At 38.1% G+C, this 26,303-nt stretch overlaps 1 protein-coding gene and 1 long non-coding RNA gene across 4 annotated transcripts in view; one reads left to right on the forward strand and one right to left on the reverse strand.

The window, feature by feature from the left end:
- Positions 1-10,268: 10,268 nt before the first annotated feature.
- On the reverse strand, positions 10,269-18,096 carry LOC141278230 (uncharacterized). The gene is made up of 3 exons (XR_012330579.1): positions 18,056-18,096; positions 15,213-15,278; positions 10,269-10,415 (listed from the first exon to the last, which is right to left on the reverse strand). It is a non-coding gene; the product is annotated as an uncharacterized lncRNA (long non-coding RNA).
- Positions 18,097-18,247: 151 nt separating this feature from the next.
- Positions 18,248-26,303, forward strand: part of RANBP17 (RAN binding protein 17) — a 311,791-nt gene continuing 303,735 nt past the window's right edge. For all 3 annotated transcript variants that reach the window (XM_073802791.1, XM_019945809.3, XM_019945817.3), the window contains exon 1: positions 18,248-18,371. In XM_073802791.1, coding sequence (XP_073658892.1) covers positions 18,354-18,371 — 18 coding nt within the window. In that variant the 5' untranslated portion in view covers positions 18,248-18,353. The remainder of the gene's footprint in view (positions 18,372-26,303) is intronic.

Raw genomic sequence — 26,303 nt, forward strand, 5'->3', positions numbered from 1 at the left:
TTCAGCAAGTAGGATTCTTTCAGAATCTTGTGACAAGCCTTTAAAAATTCACCACATTTACAAAAACAGAGTTAACCATTACTCTGTTAATTTATGTTAATACCTTCCTGTAATGGTCTGAATTCACATGCTTTGCAAAATGACCAATTTGCCAACATAATTACGATTTTCCTACATCAATAAGAAACAATTTGCACTTATTTTAACATACTGATATATACACTTACCAGAAACAACAAGCCAATCCTTTAAAATATTTTCAAAGCTGTATTTTACTTAACTCTGACTCAATGCTCTTGAGCTAAATAATACAAACCTAATGTGGTTTAACAGTCCATTGGGTACGATTTTCTTTGGGGTTCTGGCAGATAATATGATAGATTGAGTTTGAACTTTGATCGTGCTTGGGCTATGGAAAGTCTGTGAGACCTTTTGCGGACAAGACAGGTAGATTTATCATGAGTGATATTAGCACAGGTTATTGTGAGTAGATTAAGTTTGTAATACACAGGAAAATTAAAGGGCCAACTTCGCTGATTAACATGCGGCATTCGCTGGAACAGTGAAGTCATATTAGAGTTTCTTTTAGCCAAGAATGGAGTAATTGATTTGTGGACAATTCAAAGATTAAAACTAAATATGTTTGATTGATTTAAGTCCAAGAAAAGGTTACTATTGTTAGCAATCATAAAGTACTCCCAAAAGAGAAAAAACAAAAATGAAAAGTATTACCAAATATTGGAAGCTTTCAGCACAAGCTAGGACAGAAAATTTGGTGGTTAGGAGAGCTGAACTAAATCATCTATTCTTTATGAGTTCCTTGATATAAAATGTACTCCCTAATGTTGAGAAGCAACAATTTAACACTAGTTCATTTTTTGTTTTATTTCTTATCCTATTTATTTTTGATTGGATGTTCACAAACTAATACTTCCAAGGGCCACATAGAGTAGTTTTGCCTGTGTAAAGGGGGATTTATGTGATTTCTGGTTTTTTATTTGGTGCTCTTGGCATTGACATTCCTGCTTTCTCAGAACAAAAAAGAAAAACTAATGTTAAATTGACTGATAGCCCATTCTGATTCCCTGAGATTACTCTCATGAAAAACTACTTCAAATTAAGAAATAGAAGCTATAGAATATAAAATTTATAAAAGCTATCTGACTTTATAGGACCATATCAGCCATTAAATAACCATACAATGTTGGCTTGTATCAACTGCTATAGATACTACAACAAATAGTTAAATAAGGGGGCAAGAAAATTCACACAGCTGGACTAAAGATGACTCAATTTTTGTACCCTGGGCCATAAAAGTCAATTTCCAAGATGCTGTATCACTTATGCAACGATGATATTTCATTATGTTTCAGAAAGAATTTTTAGCATACATAATTTAATAATACAAATATTAATACATATATTTTAAATTTTATCCTCTAAATGGATAAAAATGTCCTCTGAGGCAACTTGTACAAGTTTAGGGTATTTTTATGTGATTTTTTTTTTAAAAAATAACACCACAATAGAATTTACCATATTCTTAATTGTTTTACTTCTTTTCTGAATAAAGAGTCTGTTTTAGATTTAGTTCCATTGCTGAAATAAAATTATAAAGCTAGTTATGGTATAATGGGGCAAATGGTGTAACGGGAAAAACAGTTACTTTGCAGATAGACAAACCTTATTTAATTCTGGGCTCTGCCACTTAACTATGTGACTGACCTTGGGCAAGGTGCTTAAAATCTTTGAAGTCGCCTATAAACTAAGAAAATACCTACGTTGCCAACTGGTAGTGTTAAATAAGAACTGTACAAAGCTTGGTACGTAAGTGTTCAAATATTCTTTTTTCCTTTTCCCAACCACAAAGTGAAAATGAAATACTGGAGTAATGACTATTTTTAATCCCTTATATTATAAAAAATGGCTTTTGTATTTTTTGACATGGTACTTTTTTTTTAAACAGTTTTAATTGAGATATAATTCCCATACCCTACAATTCACCCATCTAAAGTATACAACGTAATGGCTTTTAGTATATTCACAGAGCTGTGCATTCATCACAATCAATTTTATTCACCACAATCAATTTTATATTTTCATTGCCCCAAAAAAGAAGCCCCCCTCCTCTTAGTCATCACCCTCCAATCATCTCATCCTGTCCAGAACTAGACAATCGCTAATGTCCTTTCAGTCTCTATAGGCTTTCTTATTCTAGACATTTTATGTAAATGGAATCATGCAATATGTGGTCCTTTGTGACTGACTTCTTTCCTTAACATGATGTTTTCAAGGTTCATCCATGTTGGAGCATGTGTTAGTACTTCATTCCTTTCTGTTGCTGACTATTATTCCATTGTACGTATATACTGCATTTTAAAAATCATTCTTCAGTTGATGGGCGTTTGGGCTGTTTCCACTTTTTGGTTATTAGGAATAATGCTACTATGAACACTAGTGTACAAGTTTTTGTAGGGACGTGCTTTCATTCCTCTTGGGTATGTGCCTACAGGTAGAAATCCTGCATCATATGGCAACTCTTTGTTTAACGACTTGAGGAATTTCTAGAGTGTTCTCCAAAGGACCTGCAACATTTTACATTCCTACCATAAGGTTAAAAGGGTTCCAGTTTCTCAACATCCTCACCAACACTTGTTATTATCTTTTAATTTTTTAAATTATAGCCCTCCTAGTGTATTTGAAAATGGTATCTCATAGTCGTTTTTTTTTGTGTGTGTGTGATACGCGGGCCTCTCACTGTCGTGGCCTCTCCCGTTGCGGAGCACAGGCTCCTGACGCGCAGGCTCAGTGGCCATGGCTCACGGGCCCAGCCGCTCCACGGCATGTGGGATCCTCCTGGACCAGGGCACGAACACGTGGCCCCTGTATTGGCAGGCGGCCTCTCAACCACTGCGCCGCCAGGGAAGCCCAGGTTGTTTGCTTTTTGATACTGAGCTGTATGAGCTGTTTGTATATTTTGGAAATTAAGCCCATGTCAGTCGCATCGTTTGCAAATATTTTCTCCCATTCCATAGGCTGTCTTTTCGTCTTGTTTATGGTTTCCTTTGCTGTGCAAACCCTTTTAAGTTTCCTTAGGTCCCATTTGTTTATTTTTGTTTCTATTTCCATTACTCTAGGAGACAGATCCAAAAAAAATATTGCTGCGATTTATGTCAAAGAGTGTTCTGCGTATGATTTCCTCTAGGACTTTTAGCGTATCTGGTCTTACATTTAGGTCTTTAATGCATTTTGAATTTATTTTTGTATATGGTGTTAGAGAATGTTCTAATTTCACTCTTTTACATGTAGCTATCCAGCACCACTTATTGAAGAGACTGTCTTTTCTCCATTGAATATTCTTGCCTCCTTTGTCATAGATTAATTGACCATAAGTGCACCACATGTATTTTTGTAGCAATTTTGGCTGAAAGTCTACTGACTATATGATTTTTAAAAGCCCTCAATTATTTTGTGCCAATTGAATTTATACATGCACAAATTATTTCCAAACACATTTCTTTAGATACTAGAGCCATTTTTTAACACAAATTTCTCACTTAATTACTTTTTTCTTGCAGGTCCTATTATTTCTTTGCCTCCTAAAAATACAGAGAACGTCACTCAAAATGATGTCACTTTTGCTTGCGAAGTTTCAGCCTATCCAATACCACATCTGGAGTGGAGGAAAAAGGCAGACAAAATGATCCTTCATGGTGATAATTTCAATGCAAGTATGTGAATTATTTGCACAGTTCACACAGTCAGTATATTTGTTGATAATGTTAATGAATTCTCTCCTTCAGATTACATTTTAAAATGAAGGTTTGAAATATTAAAACGTTTTCATTGTAATCATGTCAAGCAAAACAATAATACCTTAGATATTTAATGTGTTAGAAGATTTACAAAACCGTTTCATGTGTATGATCTCATCAATATGACTTAGAGGTCTGAACACAGTGATAGAGAAAAAGGATGGTGGTGCAGTGTTTCTCAAAGTGTGACTCGAAGACCACAAGTTATAGAATCATCTTAACACCCTGGCGAAACAACCAACTGCAGGACCCAAATGTAGCCAAAAATGATCAGGATACAGGGGGTGTGCCTCATGACTCTGCACTTTTTAAAAATAATTGTTCCAGATGACCTCAATTCATTCTAAAGTTTGACAATCACTAGTATAGTTAAATAAATAGATAACTAGCATAATACGCTTCAGAATGAAAAAGAGTGTGAGCAAATTATTTCACTTCTTTGGTCCTGTTGCCTTACCTTCTCAGGAATATCACAGCATAGTTTAATAATGAATATATGTCAATCACCCAGCACACTGCCTTGCTCAGTGTAGGCACCCAGTAAATACAAGCACACCTCATTCTGTTGAGCTTTGCTTCAGTGCACTTCACACATATTGTGTTGTTTACAAATTGAAGGTTTGTGGCAAGCCTGTGTCCAACATCTTATCAGCACCATTTTTCCGACAGCATTTGCTCACTTTGTGTCTCTGTATCACATTTTGGTAATTCTCAGAGTATTTCACATTTTCATTATTATTATATTTGTTATGATCTGTGATCAGAAAAATTAATACCAATCCTTCTCAAATTCTTATAAAAAATAGAAGAGGCGGGAACACTTCCAAACTCATATTATGAGGTCAGCATTACCCTGATACCAAAGTCAGATAAGGACACTATAAGAAAAGAAAGTTACAGGCCAATATCCCTGATAAACATAGATGCAAAAGTCCTCAACCAAATGTTTGGAAACTGAATTCAACAGTACATTAAAAGGATCATACACCATGATCAAGTGACAGTTATTCCAGGGATGCAAGGATAGTTTGACATATGTAAAACAATAAATGTGATACACCAAATTAACAAAATGAAGGATAAAAATCATATGATCACCTTAATAGATGCAGGAAAAGCCTCTGACAAAATTCAACATCCTTTCATGATAAAAGATCTAAACATACTAGATACAGAAGGAACGTACCTCCACATAATAAAGGTCATATATGTCAAACCCACAGTTAACATCGTACTCAATGGTGAAAAGCTGAAAGCGTTTCCTCTAAGATTAGGAACAAAACAAAGATGCTCACTCTCATCCCTTTTATTCAACATAGTACTGAAAGTCCTAAGTCAGAACAATTAGGTAAGAAAAAGAAATAAAAGGCATCCAAATTGGAAAGGAAGAAGTAAAACTGTCACTATTTGCAGATAACATGATACTATATATAGAAAACCTTAAAGACTCTACCAAAAAACAGGTAGAACTAATCAACAAATTCAGTAAAACTGCAGGATTCAAAATCTATATAAAAAAATCAGTTGTATTTCTAAATATTAACAAGAAACTATAAGAAAAAGAAGTTGCAAAAACAATCCCACTTACAGTAGCATCAAAAAGAATAAAATACTTAGGAGTAAATTTAACCAAGGAGGTGAAAGATCTGTACACTGACAACTACAAAACACTGATGAAAGAAACTGAAGAAGACACAAATAAGTGGGAAAATATTCTAATATTCCATGTTCATGGGTTGGAAGAATTAATATTGTTTAAATGTCCAAACTACCCAAAGCAATCTATAGATTCAATACAATTCCTATCAAAATTCCAATGGAATTTTTCACAGAAATAGAAAAAAAAAATCCTAAAATTTGTGTCAAGCCACAAAAGATCCCAAATTAACCAAAGCATTATTGAAAAAGAAAAACAAAGCTGGAAGCATCACACATCCTGATTCAAGCTATATTACAAAACTATAGTAATCAAAATGGTATGGTATTGGCACAAAAAGAGACACATAGATCAATGGACCAGAATAGAGCGCCCAGAAATAAAGCCACACATGTATGGTCAATTAATTTTTGACAAACCAAGAATATTCAGTGGGGAAAGGATAGTTTCTTCAGTAAATGATTCTGGGAAAATGGATATCCACAAACAAAAGAATGAAACTGGACCCCTATCGTCCACCATACACAAAAATCAATTCAAAATGGATTAAAGACTCAAATTTAAGACCTGAAATGGTAAAATTCCTACAAGAAAAATAGGTGGTAAGTTCACTGACTTCAGTCTTGGCGATGATGTTTTGGATCTGACACCAAAAGCAAAGGCAACAAAAGCAAAAATAAACAAGTGCGACTACATCAAGCTAAAAAGCTTCTACACAGCAAAGGAAACCATCAACAAAATAAAAACACGACCTACAGAATCAGAGAAAATATTCGCAAATCACATATCTGATAAGGGGGTTAATATCCAAAATATATAAGGAACTCATACAACTCAACAGCAAAAACCCCCAAACAATCCAACTAATAAATGGGGAGAAGATCTGAATAGACATTTTTCCAAAAAAGGCATACAGATGGACAACAAGTACATTAAAGGTGCTCAATACCACTAATTATCAGGTAAATGCAAATCAAAACCACGATGAGATATTACCTTGCACCTGGTATAATGGCTGTCATCAAAAAGACAAGAGGTAAGTGTTGGGAGGATGTGGAGAAAAAGGCACTGTTGGTGGGAATGTAAATTGGTGCAGCCACCTTGGAAAACAGTATGGAGGTTCCTTAAAAAAATAAAAACAGAGCTATTATGTGATCCAGCAATCTCACTTCTGGATATATACCCAAAGGAAAGAAAATCACTATCTTGAAGATATATCTGCACTCCCATGTTCACTGCAGCATTATTTACAATAGCCAAGATATGGAAACAACCTAAGTATCCATCAATGGATGAATGGATAAATAAGATACATATATGAATATAATACATACGAATATTATTCAACCATGAGAAAGAAGAAAATCCTGTCGTTTGTGACAGCATGGATGGACCTTGAGGGCATTATGCTAAGTGACATAAGCCAGACAGAGACAAATACCACGTGGTATTACTTATCTGTGGAATCTTTTAAAAAAAGCCAAACTCACAGAAATAGAGAGTGGAAAAGTGGTTGCCAGGGGCTTGTGGGGTGGAGGAAGTAGGAAGTAGTTGGGAAAAGGATACAAACCTTCAGCTATAAGGTGAATAATGCCCTTAACAGATTCTAAAACTGAAAAGGCAGAGTAGAACTTGGCCACTTAGGAACACAGTTCTTTGTACATCAAATAAAAATAAATAATATTATTATGTGTGGTGCATATTTAATTCAAATACTTTGAGAGATCTAGTGATAATATAAAGTAATCGAAGCTTGCATGTAGTTGAATTCTGGGCTTGATGAGTACCAGTATATATGGAGAAGAGTGTGCATTGGGAGGGAGGGCGGAACAGGGGTGTCTAAGTCTGCTCAGGCTGTCATAATAAAATACCATGGACAGTGTGGTTTAAATAACAGAAATTTGTTTTCTTATAGATCTGGAGGCTTTAAAGTCCAAGATCAAGGTCTGGCAGGGTTCAGTTTCTGTATTAGGGCTCTCTTTGCAGTTTGCAGATGGCCCTCCTCTGTGTCCTCACACGGTTGAAAGGAGAGAGAGCTCTGGTGTCTCTTCCTTTTCTCATAACGGCACCTGCCCTACCAGATTAGAGCACTACTCTTATGACTTCATTTAACCTTTATCGCCTCCTCACAGGCCCTGTTCCAAATACAGTTATGTTGGGGAGAGGGTTTCAACATATGAATTTTCACAGAACACAGAGAGTCTATAACTAGGGGTAAAGAGACGGGGGTGGGGTGTGGGTAAGTATAGCACTGAAAGGTCTACCCGCACTGAACGGTCTACTTGCAGGCCAACAGTTATTAAATACATTGCATTTTTCACTTATGTAAACTCTAACTTGTTGCCTCTATAGGTTCTTCATTTACATATCAAATTCCTGCAAGGAACCAAATCACAAAAAATAATACGAATTATGGAGACTACACTGAAGAAGATGAAGAATATGAATCCAGTGACTATGAGAAAGGAAACATTTATATAGGAATGTAGACGTTTCACATAAAATGTCACCTATATTTACTTTTATAATTACAAAGCATTTTGAAAGTCAAATTTTCTGGCAAAATTTCAGGTATAATGAATCACTCTTTCCAGACAAACTAGGATCTAGTTTGTTTTTTTTTTAACAGTATTCTCCTACCTTAAGAGCTTGCCTTATTCATATAACGACCAAATATCATCTCAGTTGACAAGAATAATCAAATGATACTGTAAGCATTTCTCTGTACTAAACTTTCTGATAGGCATCATGGAGGAAGTGAAAGAGGCTGAAAATGCATGATTCATGAACTGAAGAAGATTAAAATTTTAAATGAATTTAACCTTTTATTTCACAAAGAGATAACTTAGCATAACATTCCTTACATATTCTAAGAATCAATAAAATCATTCGCAATTGGATATTATTTGCAACAAAAATTGCCTACAGGTAACCATCAGCCGAAGATCGGGAGTTGGTGAACCAGTATGAGAAATGACTAAGGCTTTTCCATCTCTGATTGCATTGCAGCAGAGAGCTGTAAAATGGCATACACCATCCCAGTTTAAAACAGATTGTCTTAAGTATGCGTTTGAGGATGAATGTAGAGCAGGAGAAAGATGGAGGAAGAAAGCTTGATTAGGATAGCTCATTTAAGATATGCCTTGCCTTGGCGCATTTTCAGAATTCTGGTGTCTCTTGAAAATGGTCATCACCAGGCTGTTTGTAGGTGAGGTAGTCCAAGAGGGCCTGTGTATGAAATGTCCAATGCTACGAACACACAAAGGGCTCATTTACAAAATGGCCAATTCTGGGCCATTGCTGAAGGTGCTAAGCCTGTGGCAGTCCCTTTGTGAAGTGTCTCTGATATAGTCCATGTTCAAATTATCTGGTTTCAAGGTGGGCCTTTGGAAATGCCGTATGTTCTTTATCAGTTTCAAATATGCTAGTTGTATCCTGAAATAGAAACCACCAGCCAAATATATACTCTGATCATTTTGTAAGTGGGCTTCTCCAGAGGTTTTTAGTATCACTCTATAGAGTGGTGGCCCACTATACTTTGGTCCAGAAAGTGGTTCAATGTTGTTTTTAGCACTATGATTACGTGACCTCTCTTCTTAGGTAGGGTGACTGATGCTTTACCCAGCCATTGTCTCCTTTCAACACTCTAAAATTTGGTTGTACATCCATCATTCAGACAGATTCCCCTGGACTCCTGAGGCCAACATATTGACTTCTCAGATTACCACCCAATGAGATCTTACTAGTGAATTCATGGCAAGTGTTACTGGCATGTGCCTAGAATGTATCTTCATTTTTTCCACAGTAAAACAGGAATCCAAGTATGTTCCTAGGGATGTAGACATGGTGGGCTCTGCTTTAGGCCTTCTAGGTAAAGACAGTCTCTCAGAGGATTTATTTTCTCAGAATGATTTCTGCCATTACAAGGAACCAGTCCTAGGGGTCTTGGAATATTTTATAGATTATTGTCTGTATGGATAGGACATGCAACTATTTAAGTGATGTTGTCTCAAGGATAATAAAAATTGTCATTGACTGAACTTCTTCAAACCTAAGACACATATCAATTGTAAGAAGCACAATTATCTTATCCCCTGATACATCGTGTTGATTTTCTATAACCAAGGGCATTCTCTTGCATAACTGCAATACAACCATGAAATCGGGAAATTAACATTGATACATTATTACCTTCTAATTCTTAGATCTCATTCAAGTTTTGCCAAGTATCCCCAAAATGTCCTTTACTGTAAAATTATCCAGTTCAAATCATGCATTGCGTTTAAATTATTGTTTCTCTTTTAGTTTTCTTAGTGGATCAGCCTCTCCTTGACTTTCACTACCCTGGTATTTGTAGAATGTCTCTCAATTTGAGTTTGCATGATGTTAATCATGTTTCAAGGTTAGATTCAGCATATGCATCTTCTGTGAGACTATCACAGAGATGATGCTGTGTTATTACTGCATTCTGTCAAGTGGCACATGGTTTAGATTTGTCCCATTACTAATATTATCTACATTAATCACATAATCAAGGTGGTGAATGACAGATTTCTGCACTGAAAAGTTACTCTTTTTTGCTTTCTTTAAGTAGTATTTTATGAGGAACTACAATGAGACTATGTAAATATTCCATTCTTCACCAAATTTTCAATTTATTCATTTATTTACTTATATTAGCATGGACTAATATTAGTATATTATTAAGGTTTCTTATTTTATTCAATGAGTTATAATCTATTACTATCATTATTTATTTTGATGCCCGACTCTTCCTAGATTTGGCAGGTGGGAGTCCCTTCAAGCTGGCTCTTATGTCCTTTTGACTGGCCCCCTTCATTCTTTGAAGATTTCCTTACTTTCTGGCACCCAAAATGTTCCAAACATATTCTGTACTTACATACCCCAACTTGGAATCAGCTGTTTCTCCAAGTGGCTGGTTCCTACAAGTGGAAAATAATATTTAGAGGCCAAGTTCTGGATGTTAGGTGTTCTCATTATTATTGGGGCATTGTTGACCTCAGGAACTCTCAGTAGGGCATATATGTAGGTATACACACACCCCTAAACTTATTTCTGTATTTATCTCTACATTCTGAAAACCATGAATTTTCATTGATACTTCTAATTCCAATCCAACACCACAGGGTTCATTCTAGTTTTCCCCCTTTCCATATTTGTAACTTCCTTTTCCCACAGTGAAAAATCTGGCTTCCAGTAGTATTAATGTATTTATTTCCTCAATTTCCCAGTATGCAATCAGTTTCCCAACTCCACTGCCAACTCCTCCCCTGTACTGATATCCTCCTTCTCTACTTGTGCTCTGACACCCCTTATAGAACACCACTCCATATGAACACTCTCCTCACCCTACTCAGGTTCTGACTCCCCATGCCTAGCTAGCCCCTAACCCACCCCTGTATAGATTCCTTTCTCGGGCCTGTTGAACTTCAAAATCCTGCACTGTGCCCCCAACCCATGCCCCCAATGCACAGATACCCTTGGTATCTGGGCTCCAAACCCCCACAAGAGGCCAAAACTCTGTATGGATACTCTCCTCCCCTGCTGGTCTCTGACACTCCAAGAAGGACCACTCTCATGACGGGATGCTCTCCTCATCCCATTCAGGCTCTGACAGGCTTGTCAACCAGCCCTCTACACAGAAGTCCTCTTCACTTTGCTTGGCCCACAGTGGCTCCCCCAACCTTCTTTTGCCACAGCTGGTATAAACCTTGCTCTACCTACTGGATGGCTTCAGGACTAGCACAGAGTATGCATTAATAGTTCCCCCTTTTACTCTCAGAAGTGTTCTTGGTGAACAATGAACTATATGTATAAGTCAACATACAACATAAGACTCTAAGTATAATCAACTTATGTACAAGTCAACCTGGGAAAGCTTTTTTGGAGCAGTGTTTTTAGATGTCCTGAGGGCAAAATTTTGTCTTTTCTGCCTCTCCTAGTTATAAAGAATATTGATAGTTCACTTAACATTGCTACTACATGCTTTAGTTATGATAGTAAAAAGAATCATACAAACCTAAATTTCTCTCAGTAGAGGACTGATTAAATAAATCATAGTATATACATATGGAGGAATATGGTACTGTTACAAAAGAAATGAGGTTGATCTATAATACTGACATTGAAAAATACCTAAAATGCATATATTGTTAAGCAGAAAAATCAAGGTACAAACCAGTTTTATAGCATGATCTCAGAAATTTTTTTTGCCCACATATGTATGTGTAGAGACAGAGGCATGGAAGGACATATGCTGCTATATTAAGATAGGTTATTTCTGAGAGGCTGCTATTCTTGGTAATTTTTACTTTTGATTTTATACAATTCTGTACCATAACATTTTATATAAAAATCACGGATTTCTTCTATAGTCAGGAGAAAATGATAGAAATACTCTTTTAAAATAAATTTCAGTAATTTGAAAGGATTTAATATGGGTATCATCTCTCCTAAGCTCCTCAGTATGACATATGCTACTCGTGGGGAAGGTGTTAATGTGTGTTGGGGCAGAGGAGATGGGAGGCAGAAAAAGAAAGGAGAAAGAAGAAAGTTCACAACTTGGTTTTCCTTGAGATATTCTTAGGTGCTTTTGTTTTTCCTTACAGTAAGAGACTTGCCTGCTCAGCTTGGTATCCTCACAGTAAATTTAAAACATAACTCTTAGCAAAAGGAAAATGTTGACCCTTAAGGAAGGGGCTTGGGTTGTAAGAAATGGTATAGCTTTTGCCTGCTCAAAGTAATATTAGTATGTGAAGGACATAATTTTATATTTTAGTCCAAATTAATTTTACTCTAAAAACAATTAAACAGTATTGTTCTCATTGATACAGGCTTAAACATATTTTATGGATATCTTTTAGAAAAAAATCACTTGAAATGGGGACATGCCTATTTCTGGGAAGTAGCTATGTGCATAAAATGGGCTATGACTGGTGATAGCTCTTTTTTCCTGCCCTATTCCCCTAGGATTTACACATTTTATATTTTCCATTTCAATTTAAGATTGCATTATTTTAAAAAAAGTTACATGCACACACATACGACATCCACACTTTGCCTTACTCCAGAAAAGATTTATGGCAGTAGTGCCTGCCTGGTCAAGTTCAGATTTTCTGATTGGTCTTTCTTCCAAATATACGCACCTGCCATCAACACTTCTTTGGTAAGTACTTCCTTAATGAGATTAACAGTAATCTATTTTGGTGTCACTTTTTGTTATACCATCAGTTTTCCTCTCAATATAAAAATGAATAATGTACCTTTTAGAAAATCTTGAAAACACAGAAACATGATAAAGAAAAAAAATCACCTGTTAATTCCACCATTTATAAGACAGCACTGTTAATATTTGTTTGTATTCTGTTCCATTCATTTTTTTCTATGCCTTTTTTCATTTGATTGAAATGATAAATTGTTCCATTTTTCCTTTTACACTTAACCTTGTAAGACAGCATTTTCCATATATTTTTTAAAAACTCTCCATAAATGTAATTCTTCATGACTGTATAGGATTCTGCCATACGATGTACCATAGTTTACTTAAGCTTTTCTGCTTTTTCCTATTGTAAATCATGCTATAATAAATATCTTTGCATATAAAACTTTAAAAAAATTTAGGCTTTTTTGTTAGAATCACTTTCTAGAAGTTGGATGAAGATGAACATGTTCAAGGTTCTTGATACATATTGCAAAATTGCTTTTCAGAAAGGTTATACTGCTTTATTTATCCAGTAGCACTGCATATCAGGTCACATTTTATCATGATCCTGCTTAGCAGTAACTTTAAGATGCATATTAAGTAATGCTACTATCTTGCTTACATAATCAATGCCTTAAACTCTTTACTATTATGTAGAGGAATTAATATGCAAGTAATATAAGGCAATGTACAGAATGAGAAACATTAATTTTTATTTGTCAAAATAATGGCATTATTAATACACAGCAGTATACCCTTATTGGCAGTGCATTAAAAGTAAAAATCATTTAAAGAAAAAGTATGTATAGTTTTTAATATATATGTAATAGTCAAGATTGTGAAATAACTCATATCCATATCATTAGTGAAGAAACAAATTTTTTTTCTTACTCTGGTTTCACACTGGCTATTTAAATAAATGGAGTTTAAAGTTAATGACTTAACAAAACAAAAATATAGTTGAAATCAACCAACGTGAAAGAAATATACACAGGTAAATATTTTATATAACTGTTGCGTTTGAAGGGGTTTTACGTAAATTTGAATTTATTGGGTTCATTCTCCTCCTATTTCTCTTACCTGCCTGCCCTCTGCTGGATTCCCCAAACTTATTGACGTATTAAGCAATCTTACTCAGTGTATTTAATAAAATTACATTTGTAGAATAAGTGAAGGGAAATGTGTACTAATGCTTCCTATATTTTGTTTATAATGTTACTAAAGTAAATGATTGATCATAGGTTTTACATTTTAAGTATTCATAAAGTGAGAATTTTAGTTGGATATTTGGAATTTTCAGTCCCACCATTTATGAAAACATGAGATAGAAATGCTGTTAATGCAGGAAATGTCAGAGCCTTTCAAAATTTTTCAGGATTGAGAAGCTGGGTGGGGCAGGAGGGACAATGAGGAAATATCCAATTTGATAGTAAATTCACAAAGTAAAAAAGTGTAGAATTATTTACTGTTTGATTAAAATTATAATGCTACTCCATTAAAAATATTGATTTAAATATGATATTCAGGGGCTTCCCTGGTGGCGCAGTGGTTGAGAGTCTTCCTGCCGATTCAGGGGACGCTGGTTCGTGCCCTGGTCCGGGAAGATCCCACATGCAGCGGAGTGGCTGGGCCCAGTGAGCCATGGCCGCTGAGCCTGCGCGTCTGGAGCCTGTGCTCCGCAACGGGAGAGGCCACAACAGTGAGAGGCCCGCGTACCGCAAAGAAAAAATTAATAATAAAATAAAATAAATATGATATTCAGAGAATATGAATTTACTTGATAATAAAATTAGTGTTTATGTAGCACTTATTATTTACCACATGCTAAGTACTTTATATATATTAACTCATATAGTCATCACAGCAACCTATGAGATATATACTATTAGTCTCCATTTTACAGTTGAGGAAATGAAGGCATGGCGAGGTTAAGTAACTTCACCAAGTTTACCAGCTAGTAAGTGAGGTAACTGGTATCCTAACCCAGGCTGTTTGGCTCCATGTTCTTTTCCTAACCGCCGTGCTTGGCTGTCTCATCTCAATATTACTTCTTGTAAAATTTTTGAATTATAGACTTACTGTTATCCTGACCTTAGAAATGACAAATCAAAGCTCAGAGTTGTTAGGTGAATTTCCTAAAGCACCAGAATTACAAATGCTAATTGAATCCCCTAAAAAGATACAAAGATTAAAGACCCATCTGTGTTTTTTAGAAGGCTAGTTGCCATAAAGGAAGATAATATTGTAATTCCTAAGGGCTCTAAATGTCCCTCCATTAATTGAGTTTTGTGACAGAAATGAATTATTTGACATCCTGGAGCATCTTCTGTGCTAATTTTAATAGCTGTAGAGACGCAATTCTATCTTAAATTTTGTTAATTGACAAAAAAAGATATGGAGTTGTGTGCATATTTTGCTGACAGAAAATCACGGAAGGGAGTGTTAATTAAAGAGAAATCTTATGTGGTCACTCAAATTTAAAAGGAAAAAATAATTGGCTTCTCATTTCCAGAATTACGTGGTGACTCCACAGAACAGTCAGCCGCTGTTCCTGTCACAATCTCATATTTGCCCCAAGGATATTCTGGAGTGGGAAAAAAATGCCAAACGGTCAAAGTTCAAGTAATTGTTCCTCTCTTAATGACCTAAAAATTGAGGTAACAGAAGTGCTACTTTAAAACTATAGCTTTAAAATGTGGTTGGGATCTAGAAGTTAGGCAAAGGCAATAGTCAGTTAAAATAATGGGGTATTTATTACGTGGCAGGTGCAATAGGGAGGTCAGAAGTGAACACTGGTGCTTTGGATGTGAGAGTCGGAAATGTTGGAATGTGAGAATCACAAACAAGATTGGATATCAAAAGTCTTGGGGCATGGAAATGAAAGTTAAAATATAGGAATCAAAATCTTTAGGAATTAGGAGCACAAAATGGCAGGATGAAGGTATCAAAGATTTTAAAGTTTAGGAGTTGAGCTGTGGGGATGAGGATTCATGGGCTGTGGATGAGCTATGAAAATCAAGGGTGAAGAATGGAAGATGCAAATAGCCCGGCCATAATGAATTAGCTTATGCTGGATTAGACCTCCCACTGAAAACAATTATAAAAACGGGACAAATAAATATACATACATATTTAACAACTATATTACATATATAACAACTATAAAGAAATAAATATGTATTTAACAATAATTTAACATATTAACAACCATATCACACTATATATATATTTAACAACTGCTTGAAGGTACTAGAGAACAACCAACAAGGGCAGGACTTAATTGGCTTCAATCCTTGAGAGCATGTGAGAGCATGAAAGCACTAAGGGCAAGATCCACATTGACTTCAGCTTTTCCCTTCCCTTCCCCTCCCACCCCAAAAGCATTTTCCAGTTGGCACAAGGAGTAACAGAGCTAAATAGATAGCAGCGATCTCAATAGGCCAGGAGCAGACAAGGGAGTCTGGGAACAAAAGCAGCTGAGATTCTAGGGACAAAATTCTAGAGAGGAGCAAACCGCAGAGATGTAAGCCCCAACATCTGTGTACAGATTTCCCTCAAATCATCAGTCAATTCTTAAGATGTATACCTGTAGGGAGAGACTTTAAGAAACTCAGCAGAAGAGCAGCATCTAAAGAGTCAAACAGAGATTTTAGCAGCTGCACAGTGATGGGGAGACAGGGATTAAGAGTTCAAGCCAACAGGGTGAAGGTGTCTTAGTAAACATCCCAGGCTTTTAGTTGTAAGATCTATTGAGGACCATGACCTAGGAATAAGGGTAAAATGGAAATAAACCTGAATTTAAAAGCCTAAAGCCAAGTCTTATAGGATTGGAGTGATCCTCTGGTATTCTATCTGCCTACTACAATAAAATTTTTTTAAAAACCTTCTTTGGAGAAAGCTGATATCGTCCAGAACCTCTACAGTTTTTCTTCCACACTGTCTGACATTCAATAAGAAATTATTGAGGCACACTTGAAAAAAATAGGACCAAATACTAAAAGCCAGGAGGACCCACAGCTGATTCAGATATCGGAGTTATGTGTCACAGGCTTTGCATAATATAATTAAAATATTCAAGAAAATAGAGGAATGATAAAGAATTTCACCAGAGCCTTGGAATCTATTCAAAGAATGGAAAGGGAGGAGTCAAATGAAAATTCTGGAACTGAAAATATTATAACTAAAATTAAGAATTCAACAGAGGGGTTGTATACCAGCTCAGACACAGCAGAATAGAGTTTCTCCTGACTTGGGTGAAAGGTCAGTAAAAAATATGTGGATTAAAGCATGACAAGGAAAAAAGACAAAATATACAGAAAAAAGTGTAAGAGACATATGGAAAACTCTAAAAGGTTTAACACACACGTACTTGGGGTTTCAGAAGGAGAAGAGAGAGAGAAAGGGACAGAAACAGTATTTAAAGAAATACTGACTGGGAATTCTCAGACATTGATAAAAAAAACCCATCAGATCTCATATTTAAGAAGCTTTATGAACCCCAAGCAGGAGCACACACACACACAGAGTTATATCACACTCAAACTGCTAAAGACCAAAAGAAAGAGAAAAATTTTAAAGCAGCCAGGGGTGGGAGAAGGAGACATATTACCTTCAGAGGAGCAGCAATCAGACTGATGGCTAATTTCTGAACAGAAACAATGGTAACCAGAAATCAAGAGAAAGGCATTTTTTAAATGCTCAAAAAAAATTTAAAAAGCCAAAATAGAATTCTATACCCAACAAAACTATCCTTTAAAAATGTAAGTGAAATAAAGACGTTTTCATGTTAACAAAAGCTGAGAGAATCTGCCAGTAGTAAACATGAACTATAAGAGGTATTAAAGGAATTTTTCACACTAAAGTACAATGACCCCAACTGGAAGTGTCAAACTTCAAGAGGAACTCCTTTCAGAAAGGAGTGACTTTGGCCTACTTCTCCTCAAATAAATTCTCATTCCAATGGAATCATTCAGTGTAAAATATAAGTTCATGTTAAATGAGATCTAGACAAGAAGTGAACTAGAATTTTATAACTTAGCAATATGTAGAAGATACTGTCAGTTTAATTTTAACCAAAATAAAGTTTTTTAAAAAAATGAAAGCTGGGTTCTGGGAGTCAGGGATCAAGGACAGCAGCTGGCATGTAGGAGTCAAAGGTTATGGCTGATCTGTCATTGGCAAGTGGGTGTTAGGGGACAAGAAAAGATGTGGAGATGGGGGAGTTAGAAGGCGTGGGCAATAACTATGCTCTAGGGGTTAGAGGTCAAGAGAGTCTGTGGGAGATGTAAGGTCAGGGGTCATGGCTGACAGTTGGGTGGTGGTGGTTGCCTCAAGGGCCGGAGGTCTGAAGTCACGACTCACCTGAGGAAGTTGAAGCATGAGAACGGGGAGGGGTGATGGGGGTGGTGGCGGTTGAGATTCCTGGCCCCCGGCCCCGCCCCTCTCGGCTGGCCCCGAGCGCGCCGCCTCCGTCACCCCGTCCTTCCCCGTCAACCCCGCCCAGTCCGGAGCTTCGAACGCGAAGGCAGCTCGGCCGAGGCGACAAGCGAGGTAGCGAGTGGCGCAGGGACCCAGCGGGCTGCTGGGGCTTCTGCGGCGCCCGCCTACGCTCCCTCCCCTCGGGCGCTCGGGGCGCCGACTGGCGCCGCCCCCCGGGAAGATGGCGCTGCACTTTCAGGTCAGTGCGCTTTGCGCCGCGGGTTCTCGCTCCGCCGGTCAGCCGCCCCGGGAACCCGGCGGGACGCTGGGGTCTGGAGACTGAGGGCCGAGGCCAGTGGCGGAGGCCGCGGGGTCGCGGGCCGGTGCCTCGGAGCCCCAGCCCCCGTCCCCGGCCAGGGACCCACGCACTGGCTTGGGCTGCACACCCCGGGCCCGGGCCCGAAGAAGGGGCGGCCAGAGCTTGGGGTTGACGGTGGAGGGGCAGGGGCCAGTCTGGAGCTCGCACCTCGGGGGAGGTACGGATGCTGAGGACCGGCCGCGTGGGAGCCCGCTCTCCCCGGTGCTGCCGCACGGCGCGCACGGAGGCTTCGGCGGCGCCCTAGCAGGTGGGAGCCCGGCCGGACCAGCCTTCCCGCCGCGTCGTGGGCCGCGGTTCCATCGTCTGCCTCCACACAGTTCGTACGGAGCTCGAGAAGGGGGCCTGGGTCCGCCGATGGAGGGCGCAGCAGTTGGACTTTAATTGGCCAGAGCGGGCAGGGGCTGTGTATATGGGGAGTTGCGAGGGAGGGCTCTGCAGCAGCTTCATTGGAGGAGGAAACGGGGGCAGGACGCGCGCTAGGAGCGCAGAGATGGTCTGGATGGGACGCGGGCTGGAGGAAGGCTCACGTATTCTCGGGCACTCTAGCATATGCATGCAGTTATTCATACAACAAACATTTATAGAGCCTTCCCCCGCCCCCCACGTGTCTCAAGCACGGTGCAAAGTTCAGGGATAAAGGATTACATCATCTTACCATACTTGCCCTCATGGAATTCACGGATAATTATATAGTACATGTGAAAAATGGTATGATAGAATTAATCACGGGATATCATGGGACATTGAAAAGGGGCAGTCAACCGTGTGTGTGTGTGTGTGTGTGTGTGTGTGTGTGTGTGTGTGTGTTGGGAAGGAGTGAGGCAGAGCTGCTGTGCTTCTCAGGCAAGCTTTTTTGAGCTTCTGTTCATCTACTAATGTATTGTAGTTCCTACTTTGCTAGGCCCTTAAGATATAGCTCTAGCAAAACTTTATGATTTGTACACTCAGGAAACTTGCAGTCTAGTGGATACTGAAAGAATTGTAGGAGTTGGCCAGACGAAGAGGAAGCGAAGGGTATAGAGGCAAAAGGATAGTGTGAGCCAAGTCAAAGAATTGTGGAAGAACATGGCACACTGCAGGAAGTTCGGTTTGGCTGGAGCTTAAGGTTCATATAAAAGGGAAGGGAGCAGGGAAGCCTGTGGAGGCAGGAGATGACCTTGGAGAGGTAGGCAGTCTCATAATATGCTGACAGTATATCTAAGTGTCCCAACCCTTTGTAGATTTCTTTGGATCCCCTGTGACTACAGTGCCTCATTACTTAATTATTGATTCTTCCAAAGGGTCTTTTCTTTTCAATCAGCCACTCTCCTATCAGGTAATTGACAGCTCAGGAGGTAGTAAGCCTGACACATTACCTTTTGACTCCTTGCCATTTCTAAGCGTCTCCAGGTCAAAATAATGTTATTTATTACCACTTTAGTAAATATGCCCTTTGGAAATCTTCACAGGAGGAATTTCACAGGGAGGACTTTGGGATTGTAAATAGGTAAACAGATGTTCATAATTCAGGTGTAAATCTTGAGGGCAATTAAAAACTGTGATGGAAGTTTTGGGGACTTCCCTGGCGGTTCAGTGGTTAAGAATCTGCCTACCAATGTAGGGGATATGGGTTTGATCCCTGGTTAGGGAACGAAGATCCCACATGCAACTAAGCCCACGCACCGCATCAAAGACCCAGCGCAGCCAAAAAAAAAAAAACTATGGTGGAAGTTTGGAACAGTTTCAGACTTGGAAAGATGAAGCATAATAGTAAATTACCCAGTCTGGAAGATTTCTTCATACTTAGGTAGTGGTGGAAAAATTAGCTGCTAATGCCAAAATTACCCAAATTGGTTTCCTAGGAATGTATTTCACAGCAGTTCTGGGAAGCTTAAAAGTGGAGTTGAACAAATAAAAGACCTGATGATTTGGGGGGCCAGAATTAAGCTCTGAACCTTCTCAGTTTGAATTGTTTTCAGCATATGGATCATACTGTTACCCAGTTAACTCAAGGAGCCTTTATTACTAATGATAACTGGTACCTAGCATTTTGAATTTTCACATGCTTGTTGTAGATGTTCAGCCTCACAACTAGCTTGAGAGGTGTGCATATACAGTCGGCTTGCTGTATCCCTGAGTTTTGCATCTGTGGGTTCAACCAACTGTAGATTGAAAATACTCTCAAAATTCCAGAAAGCTCCAAAAAACTTCCATTTGCTGCACACGTGACAACTATTTGCATAGCATTTGCATTGAATTTACAATTATTTACATAGCATTTACATTGTATTAGGTATTATAAGTAATCTAGAGGTGATTTAAAGTATTTGAGAAGATGTATAGAGGTTATAGGCAAATACTATGCCATTTTATATAAGGTACATGGACATCTTTGGGTTTTGGTATCTGCAGGGTGTCCTGGAGCCAATCCCCCTACTTATGTGCATATATACATTTTATCCCTGAAGACACTGAGTCTTAGAACAATTGTGACTTGCCCAAGGCTACAGAATTAGAGTAGTCTTAATAACTCATGTTTCCACATTCTTTCCTACAAATATCTTACTGTCATCTACCCAGCAGGGAAGTTAGTGAAAAATTATGCCATTTTGATAAGTAAATAAGTGAATTTATGTAAGGGGAAGTTAGGTCACTGCTTCACAGTCTTTTTCACATCATAGCATACATAAAAAATGGTAATTGTGTGGTTCATTGACATAAACTGCTCATAACCAAAAGCCTGACTGGAGGACAAGGGGATCAATGTCCCTGACATACTATAACCATTCAAGGCACATGCATTCTGGTTAGGAAGCTGTGGGTTAGGGTACTCTGTCCCAAAGGAAGAAATGGATGTGGATTATCTGAGAGGAGACAGTCCAGATTAGAGGGTAGGGGACAGAGTGAGGCAAGATATTTCTGGGACCAAGTAGGAGGTAGGCACTTAAGATTTAACAGAAGGACCTTGATGAGAATCAAGGGATAACATTAGGAAAAATTTAGGAGATGCAGTTGGTCGATCTTTTTAGCTTTCAGGATTATTCCAGAACCTGGGACTATAGTCATGCTTAATAGCCAGCCAGGCATTCTGATATGATCAGGCATACCTGATATGATCTAGATGTGATTGTGAACTATTATAGTTGAATATTATGGTAACATGATGAGAAAGGGGTTTGGAAAAGATCATCCTGTATGGAGTTGAATGGGAGAAACTATAGACAAAAGACCAATGTGGTGTTTTATAATTAACTGAAGAGATTATTTACAATTTGTGTAGATCTGCTGTGTGCCAGGAGGCGGATTAAGCTTTCTCTCATCTTTTCTGTCTTAATCTTCACAATTACTTTAGATGGAATCTTCACAATTATTTTAGATGGTGGATATTACTACCTGCAGTTTCAAAAGTGAGGTTTAGAAAATTTAAATAATTTGCTTGAGGTCACTTAATAAGTAATTGGACAGATTCCAAAGCTTCCACTCTGATTCCCAAAGAAGCCCCTAAAGAAATCCTAGGCACTGTAGGCCACAGTTGGAAAATACTCTTCTATTGATCTACTGTCTATGAATATCATGTAGAGGTGTTGAGTCTGAGTCTTTATTTTAAAAGAATTGGTAGGATTTTGTGATAAATTAGGTAGGTACCTGGAATTAGCCAAACTGCGAGGTTTGAGGGCACAGTTTGCAAGACTGTTCTCACTTCTGACACCACCTGCATATTTGGGGGTTTCCCAGTACCACTCTCAGGTTTGATAGTTTAACAGAAGAACTCACAGAATTCACTGAAAGCTATCATACTCAGTTTATTATCAGGAAAGTATGCAGATTAAAATTGATTAAAGAAGAGATACATAAGGCAGAATCTGGGAAGGTTCTCAAACAAAGCTTTTGTTGTCCTCAGGACATGTTACTCTCCCACCATATATGTGTGGCAGTAAGCACCAAGTATTGCAAACCAGGGAAGTGCACCTGAGCTTTGAAATCTGGAGTTTTTATTGGAGCTTCTTTATGTAGTCATTGATTGACTGGTTGGTTGCCACATGATTGAGCTCAGTGTTTAGGTCAGATGATACTGAGCAATCTAAAGTCCCCACCCTAAAACACAGGGCTGGTCTTTGGGATGGCCAGCCACCAATCTACACACACACACACACACACACACACCATCCCCTCCCACACACACACACACACACCACCCCCTCCCACACACACACACCACTCCCGCCCACACACACACACACACACACACACACACACACACACACACCCTGCCCCCGCCCTGAACAAAAACATTCCTATCTTAGACGTAGATTACCTCCCAGAATCTGAGGGCAAAGACCGCAAGGCCAAACTCTTAACTATATAGGAGGGACTAGGGAGAAGGAAAAGTAAAAGATAACATCAAGATTGTAAGTCTAGATTCTGGTCTACACCTCCAAAACCACTGAAAACAAAGGGACAGTTGATGTGAAAATCTGTGGGAAATATGTTCAATTCAGTTCCTGACATTTTGGGGCTGTTTTCAACATCTTTCTTGATTTCCAAGAAGAAGTTTGTAGATAAATATAAAGGTGGTGAATAGACAGTTGAAAGTGTGGACTAGGACATCACCTGCAGGTACATGATGACTAAAGTCAAGGGTGGTAAGATGGCAAGGTGCTGAGGAGACAACATGTGCTTGGGGCCCACAGATTTGTATGTGGCTCAGAATTGACCATTTACTCTTATCTTGAGCAACGTGTGTGTGTGTGTGTGTGTGTGTGTGTAGATATATATATGTGTGTATATGTATGTATTTGATCTCTCAGCCTCAGTTCTTTTTTCTGTCTGTAAAATGGGTGTGCTAAAAATATGTACTTTACAGGAGTCTACTTTTTAGAATTGGTTTAAAAAATAGAAGATGGAAATACTTTTGTAAACGTTTAAAGCACTAAAACAAATATGATCCAATTCATTGTAGAAGAAGGAGTTCTAAGAGGCCCAAAAATAAGTCCCCAGGTATGCTCGGGAAAAGGTAGTAAAGGGAGGAAAAAACAAAGAGTTTATGGGAAATGAGCAGCTTTAAGATAAAGGCACTTTGTATTAATGGTAGTCAAGAAGCTTAATTCCAGAAGGCAGGAAAGATACAGGGAAGAGTAATTGAAAGGAGTTTAAATTTAATTGAGCAGGGATTTTTTTGTGGTTCATCGATTTATTGTTTTATTATTAGGGGACATTTTTCCCTAGGACAAAAAACCTTCATTTTTTTCCAGCTTTCTTGAGGTATAATTGACAAATAATAAACTGCACATACTTAAAATGTCCTTTTGGATGAATTTTGACGTAAGTATATTAACTGTGAAACCATCTCGGAAATCAAGATAATGACCATCTCTATCACCCCCCCAAAGTTTCCTTATGCTCCTTTGTAATCCCCCCTTGCTGCTTCCCTATCCTGTTCTCCCACTCTCTCCTCCCTCCCCAGCCTGAAACCGCTGATCTGCTTTCTTTCACTATAGAACCATATAATATATACTCTTTTTGTCTTGCTTCTTTTACTAGGCATTTACCTGTCGATGGATACATGATGGGAATTACTGTATAGAAAGAAGTCACATCATTTACTGGTTAATTGTATGTCAAGTGCAAAGTGCAGAAATGAGTCCAGAATAACTTGGAAGATATTTAGACTGTAGGCAGGATTATGTCATTGTCTCCTAGGCTATGGAAGTTGGGTGCTGTCTGTTCATGTTTGATAGTTTATCGATGGGAGTTAGGTGATATGCAATTCTACTTGTGTTACCTGTTGGGCTTCTTATGGTGATATGAAGCCATGTAGAAGCTTTAATAACTCAAACCCGGTTTGTCAACAAGTTGAGAAGGGATCCATTTCTCTGAGGCATTCTTATGTTAACCATATTCTCAGACATCAGTTTATAAAACTAAGATGCAGTTTATCAGTTCACTATGAAAAATAGTCTCTCTTTATAGACAGATTTTCTGGAAAATCAAATGCTAATCAGAAGATTGCTTGGTCACTCAGCAGTCATCACAAGTTTAACTACTTGAAATGTTTAGATAATGCTTTTCCACAGGGTAAGGATCTTTGTGTATGTATCCTTTTCTCTAAAAAGATTTATCAATAGTATGCCAGGCATTTATTTAATTGTTATCATTACAGTGAAAGAATAACTTAATTTTTTCCACTTTGTTTCCGTCTTTCTTAAGAGAAAGTTCAAACCTTTACCTTTTTATCTTTCACTGCCTTTCGGTGGTTAATAATTTGAAAGGCATTTGGGACATAGTTGTAAACAAATACTTTTTAAATACACTTCAGACTTGTTCTCTGTTGGAGTTCACTAAATCAGTATAGCAAAAAAGACAAAATTCCAGAACTTTTTCAGAATATTTCCAAATAGATTTACTCAGGTGCCCCTGAATTAATTAATATTAATGTTTGTGTTAGTTTCTTGGGGCTGTTGTGACAAATTACCACAAACTGGGTGGGTTAAAACAACGAAAATTTATTCTTTTTTTTTTAGAAGCTATTTTAGCTTTATATTTTTATTTTATTTTATTTATTATTTATTTTCTTTATTTTTTGGGGCTGCGTCGGGCCTTAGTTGCAGCATGTGGGATCTCATTGCAGCGTGCAGGCTTCTTTCTAGTTGTGGCCTGCAGGTTTTCTCTCTCTAGTTGTGGTTTGCAGGCTCCAGGGTGCGTGGGCTCTGTAGTTGTGGTTCTTGGGCTTAGTTGACCCATAGCCTGTGGGATCTTAGTTCCCCGACCAGGGATCAAACCCACGTCCCCTCCATTGGAAGGCGGATTCTTTACTACTGGACCACCAGGGAGGTCCCAGAAAATTTATTCTTTTATACTTACAGAGGCCAGAGTCTGAAATTAATGTGCTGACAGGGTTGGTCTCTTCTTAGAGGGCTTGAGGGAGAAACTGTTCTGTGCTTTGTCCCTAGTTTCTGATAGCTGCTTGCAGCCCATGGTCCATTGGCTTGTAGATGCATCACCCCAATCTTTGCCTCCTTTTTATGACTTTTTCTCTTGTTTCTGCATCTCAAATGTCCCTCTCTCTTGTGAATCATTGGATTTAGGGCCCGCCCTAAATCCAGGATGATCTCATCCCTAGATCAGGATTTGCAAAGACCCTGTTTCAAAATAATTCGAAGGGACTGGTGGTTAGGACTTGGATATATCTTTTAGGAGGATACAATTCCACCTATTACGATATTCTTATTAGGTGATACTAATAATAAACAGCTAACGTTTGTAGTGTGTAATGTGTGCCAGAAGTTATGTGGCCCTAACTCATTTAATCCTCCCAGCCGACCTTTTGTTTTTCAGCAGTTAGGTTTTCTCAGTATTTCTGGCTTCGTTCTTTTTTATACTCAAAAAGTCTACTTCTTCAGAGACTCGTAGACCTAGATGAATGCGTGACAGCAGGATCAGTTTATCTTTAAATTATTCTGGGTATTATCAGCTCTAAAATTTAGCCCTTCAAATTTATTAGATGAAGGAAAAGGTTTCTGAGGTTGATCGTGAGTCATGAGAGGGAAAAAGTAGCTCTTTTCATTTTTGTTTTTTGTTTCTTACCCTTGGAGGAAATATGGGAATTCATATGTATTCATGAACCATAAATTTTCTATGCATTTTAGTATGATGAACAGTATGTAGTAGCACTCCGAGGGCTTCTTGGACCAATCTAGGTAGAGGAAATGTTTAAAATGTGGTTCATTTTTGCCGTCCTTTATCCTAATTTATCCTTTTGAAACCTTTCTTTTTTTGTACTTTTATTTTCACTCTAGCAAAAAATTCCCTAGTCTGAGATGTTGGGCTCTGAGC

The sequence above is a fragment of the Tursiops truncatus genome, chromosome 3 (assembly GCF_011762595.2).
Source record: "Tursiops truncatus isolate mTurTru1 chromosome 3, mTurTru1.mat.Y, whole genome shotgun sequence".
Classification (NCBI taxonomy): Eukaryota; Metazoa; Chordata; class Mammalia; order Artiodactyla; family Delphinidae; genus Tursiops; species Tursiops truncatus.